Here is a 5,510-nt window from a genome sequence, read left to right as displayed (position 1 = left end):
ATACTTGAAAACAGAGGCAAATATATTTAGGATAGAATGCTCAAAATGGAACAAAAAGGTCGACATGATTAGAACTTGTCCTTATTGTATCTTTAAGACAGTGGGAGTTTGCCTTTTTTTCCTCCTTTACTCGAAAGGTCGGATGCTGCACTCAAACCAGTCCGGGTTCATTTCCTTGCTGCTGTATATATAGTCCTCCAAGGCTCCAACCAACCCAAACATGAAGAAAAGGAAAGGAGACACACAGCCGAAATTCTTATAAAAAAACCCCCACACACACACACACAACAATAACATTCCAACGGAGAGTCACAAGTCACTAAGAGTGTGTGATCAAACAGAAAACCAACATGGAATGGAGGAAAAGCTACCTTGATGTTGTTCTTGTACCTTTAGGGTTTCTAGTATGCATAGGGTATCATTTTTGGTTATGGCGCAAGGTTCGGACCGACCCCCTCTCCACCATCATCGGAACAAATGCTAGAGGTCGCCGGTTGTGGGTCTCAGCCATGATGAAGGTATCATATCAGCTCCGCCGTTCTTTTTTTTTTTGTTTTGTTTTGTTTTACACACTTTGCTGACCACTCTGTGAAACAATTGCTAAAATGTTTTTCATGTGAAACGTTTGGAGAGTGCTGACGTTAGGTAATAAGCTAAGCCCATCATTCATGATTTCCACCTTAGATAAACACTTTCTCGATAAAGAAAATCTTTATCAGTTGGATTTTACAACCTCCAAATTTTCATTTTCCACAGATTTTGTAAGACACATTTTAAATTGTTGCTCAAGAATCGTATAGCTATCCAGTTCATTTGTAGTTTAATTAAGCAGAATAAGTATTCCAAGATAGAAAAAATTTTCCTTAATTAGGTAGAATAAATATGCTAAGATGGGAAAAATCTTTCAACTTAACGAAACGCAGTTTATTTTAATAATAGTGGATTAATAGTTAATAGGACGTTATTGAACAAATCGTGAAGGCATATATCGAATAACATTTACTTAAAAGTAGCAGTTTCCTGTCCTTAGCGGTCTCCACTTTAACTGAATATAAAAAGCATATGTTGAAGCGCTTATTATTAAGGTAAAATACACTTTTATTATCCTGTGATTTAGTAATTTTTTACATAATCTCCCGACAATTTTAAAAATTATATATAATCCCCTTATAATTTGGATTAAAGTATATCATTGGTAACCGAACCCATGAAAATGTCAAAATTACTCTTGTTTAAAAACTAAAATATATAAACATAAAATGCATGACATTCTAACTCCATATGATTTTATATTTTACCATATAACCCCCTTATAATTTTCAAAATATATACATAACTCCCCGTGATTAATAAATAATTTTTAATTTTATATATGAGTATTTTTAACATTTTAGTTGACTCAGTTATAGAATGCAAATTCCATCATTTTGACACTTTAATTCAAATCATGAGAGATTATGCATAACTTTTAAAATCGTAGAAGGTTATGTAAAAAAGGCTAAACCATAGGCAGTAAAGTGTATTTTGTCCTATTATTTACATTCTCTCCCTTTTCTTCATAAAAACCAAGATATGCACCGAAATGCTATGAATGAGAATGTGACGATTGCATATTCGATATCTTTTTGGTACAATAAGCATATGTTGAAACGCTTACTAGATATAATCTCTCCCTTTTCTTCATAAAAACCAACAAGATATGCACTGAAATGCCATGAATGAGAATATGACAATTGCACATTTGATATCTTTTGGCACAATTCCAAGATACAAAGTTAATTAATTCTTAATTAAAGAACTTGTTCTCAGCCAAGTCACAATCCAATAGATGATTTTTGCTTGACACATGCAATCTAATCAGGTATACAAGAGTTTATTATTCGAGGAATTTGTTTAATGCCCAATTAAGCATTTGTTCTGTGCTGAAGTATTGGTGACTTAGCTACTGTTAGTTACGTGTATATATATATATATTTAACAAACGATAATATTTTATAGATAACTGTTAGTTACGTATATTCTCTTATCTGTTTTTATTCCCCAAAAAGCGATCGATTGGTTCTTCCGGTACAGCTTTCGTTACACCAAAATTGCATGATTGCCATTTAGAGTTCAAAGCATCCAATCTATTCCGAGTAGATCTTTAACTGACACGCTTGATCTTGGAAAGCACGGCAAGTAATATTCCACATGGATTTTTTATTTTGTTTTGCAAGTGGCAGACACAAAATGCTTTCTCACCAATACAAAATCGAAACTTTATCGCTAACAATCTTTCATTGGTAGGCGATATATAAATACTACCATAAACTCCATGCGCCATGTCATGCTTTCCATTGGAATGTATTTATCTCCTAGTTCCTAAATTTTTATTACCCAAAGAAGCCAAAAAAAAAAAAAAAACCCCAAAGTAAAAAATAGCCAAATGATTAAAACAATCGTTGACCATTAAAATACTTCTTCTGCTTAGACAATTTATGATAAATCGGAAGCTACACAATCTAGGAAAAAAAAAAAAACTTAGTACTATTTCTTTGCTGTGGACTTTCATAAGTGTCACCATTTTGTGTTCCATCCGGTGCGGCACTATCTAACGACAATGTTGCTTTTTTGTCAAAGACATTTTGAGTCTTATGCAAAAAATCAACAACAAAGTGTAAATTTCTATGCCAACTTGTAATGCAGGATAATGACAAGAAAAACATCCTGGCTGTACAAACACTTCGGAATACGATTATGGGTTCGACACTGATGGCCACCACATCGATACTTCTCTGCTCTGGCCTTGCTGCGGTCATAAGCAGTACGTACAGCGTGAAAAAACCAATCAATGACTCTGTATTTGGGGCTCACGGGGAGTTCATGGTGGCACTCAAATATGTCTCAGTGCTCCTGATTTTCTTGTTCTCTTTCATCTGCCATTCTCTGTCAATCAGGTTTACCAACCAGGTAAATTTCCTCGTCAACTGCCCGCGAGATGAGACGGGGATAGTGACGCCGGAATACGTATCGGAGCTGCTGGAAAAGGGATTTGTACTAAACACGGTAGGAAATAGATTGTTCTACGCTGCACTGCCTCTCCTGCTTTGGATCTTTGGACCAGTGCTTGTTTTCCTGTGTTCTATAACGTTGGTTCCAGTGCTTTATAATCTCGACATTGTTTTCGTCAGTAATGTGAAAGGGAAGTTCAATCTTCAGGATGAGAATGGAGCTTCTGAGTTTGCATGAATGTGATTTAGGGACAATTTGAACAATATACATTTTCATGTGAAATGAATCGTGATGCAATCCAAAGACTTGGAGAATTAATGGACAATGATGTTAAGTTGAGTTTCTTTTGGAATTGCAACCGTGTTCCTTCCAAATGATTTATTAATGAAGTCCTTATTCTATGCTCCTTCTAATGAAAAAGCTTTCATCTCTTGTAGTGGATGTCAATTGGGATGCAACATTTTAATGGAGTTGGTGGCTTGGCGCTAGCAATGCTTTGCCTTACAAAACAGCGAATTTAAACTTTGGAGTGTAGTGTTGATTTGAAATTTAGTCAGCAACTCTTTATCAAAGCGAAAGTCATTAGGTACAGAAGCCTAGGTGGCACGAAAAATATTATGTGATATTCAATCTTCTCAAACCAAAAACTAGCTCGAGAGGTGAGGCCTTCTCTCACATTCATAATCAATATATTGCCTCTACTATAACCGATATGAGATAAATTCAATAATCTCTCCCATCACACATCGAACATTCGGTTGGCACAATATCAATCTTTTATTTGAGTATTTGCATTGGACTTTAAGTTGGATCAGATCATCAACCTTTCATCTGAGTCTTTTTACTGGGGGAGTTGTTAGAACTAAACTCTAAGTGTTGGGAGCTGTTGGACCTTTTCGCTCCAAAAGTTAGCTCAAAGATTGAGACTTTTCCTCGTAGTTATGACCAAGCACACTGCTCCTTCCACAATCGATATGAGATAAATTCAATAGAAAATATTGCCAAAATTATATAGCTTTAAATTAGACATTATGGATTATATGCCATACGAAATGCATAGTTACATATTTAGGCAACATATTGTAACAGGTATCGGTATATTTGGAGTTCTACTTCACAATCACCTTGGGCTTCTAGGTAGAAGGTTAATCGGATTAGGGATATATCGTTTCAGTGTCAAATTATCAATTACTACAAAATGCTTGGATCCTGAATTTCCAGCAAAATAGCTTTGGGTAATTGCTGATTATCCATTTACACCAATTTAGGGGTAAAAATGCGCCTTGTGAATTTTGATTTCTGACTAAGAAACTTTGATATACGTTGTGACAAAGGACTTCATTTAGTCTTCAGGGCTTTAGTGGTAGGGGCATTATGATTTGGCCTATCGAACAAAAGAAACATGATAAATATGAAAATGACCTCATCAATCTTTTCCTCTCTGACAATTGCACTGTTATTTTACCTTTTTTTTCTTTTTAAATATAAATGGAAGATTTTAAACTCAAGACTTGTCATTTATGCTCTGTACCATTCAATCAATTCCTTCTTCCACAATGTTATTTTACCTCATACATGTCCAACCTAAAAATTATCCAACAACTTGTGGACCACGTTTAATACCCTTGAGTTATAAATTGACTATGTTTTTTTGTCTTTAGTCAACTATAAAAATATGAGCATTGTACATGACATCAAGGGAGCATAAATCAGCACTTGGAATTAATTATGAATTGTGAATAGTTTGAGATAGGTGTCGAAAAGTACTTCTCACAAGAGCTTGATCCATTATCTTCATAATCTAGTGCACTATTAGACCACCATTTTTAGCAACTTTTTTTTCATCTTGTTGATATGACTACTTTCCAAGTGTTGTAAAGCCCTCATAGACCACAGTGTCATGTCATGCCCCATATGCGAGGTTCTTACAATAGAATTCACGAAGTGTAATCCCGTGGAGATGACGCATTTGTCTCACGGATATAGAAAGATGTTGGTGCTGTTTGAATTGCTATTTTAAAGTGTTTTTGTAAAAAAAACGTATTGTAACAATTTGATATATATGAAGTAAAAAGATGGTTAAAAAATATATTCAAGAAAAATGTAAAATTTTTTTTGCGGAAACTAACAATCCAAAAATTATTTTCTTACTTGGACTATCAACATTTTATTTCATCTTGTGAAAAATGGGTCAGAGGAAAGCAAATAAAGTCAACGTAAATCAGCATTTCGAATTAATTACAAATTGTTATTGTTTTAGATAGTTGATGATGTCATGAAACAGGTACGGGGCCTCGCAAGTTGAGGGGCTGCCATTTCGTACTTTTTCCTTCTAAGAGGAATGGCATCGTTTTGGCAGGAGCTAAGAAAAATGAAAATTTAGCTGATTAAGGAACATCGCTTACAAGCTTCCGTTATGAAATTTGCAAGCTAAATTTAATATAAAAAAAGCAGTAGGGTGACCACATCCAGTGGCGCAAAAATTATTTCTCTCTCTTTTTTTTGTGGGTTTATGTGAT

General features: G+C 34.6%; 1 protein-coding gene across 1 annotated transcript; it reads left to right on the top strand.

Moving 5' to 3' along the window:
* The first annotated feature begins 216 nt into the window (after positions 1-216).
* Positions 217-3,397, top strand: LOC113707954 (uncharacterized). Its single transcript, XM_027230364.2, has 2 exons — positions 217-518; positions 2,686-3,397. Exons 1-2 carry the CDS (start codon positions 351-353, stop codon positions 3,226-3,228), a joined length of 711 nt encoding a protein of 236 aa, XP_027086165.1. The 5' UTR covers positions 217-350; the 3' UTR covers positions 3,229-3,397.
* The last annotated feature ends 2,113 nt before the right edge of the window (positions 3,398-5,510 follow it).

This window comes from Coffea arabica, chromosome 8c, assembly GCF_036785885.1.
Source record: "Coffea arabica cultivar ET-39 chromosome 8c, Coffea Arabica ET-39 HiFi, whole genome shotgun sequence".
Taxonomy (NCBI): Eukaryota; Viridiplantae; Streptophyta; class Magnoliopsida; order Gentianales; family Rubiaceae; genus Coffea; species Coffea arabica.
This window is presented reverse-complemented; position numbering and strand designations above follow the sequence as displayed.

Coding starts and splice junctions, on each gene's coding strand:
- LOC113707954 (XM_027230364.2), top strand. CDS start 351: ATGGAATGGAGGAAAAGCTACCTTGATGTTGTTCTTGTACCTTTAGGG. Junction 519..2,685: donor GGGTCTCAGCCATGATGAAG/GTATCATATCAG, acceptor CTTGTAATGCAG/GATAATGACAAGAAAAACAT.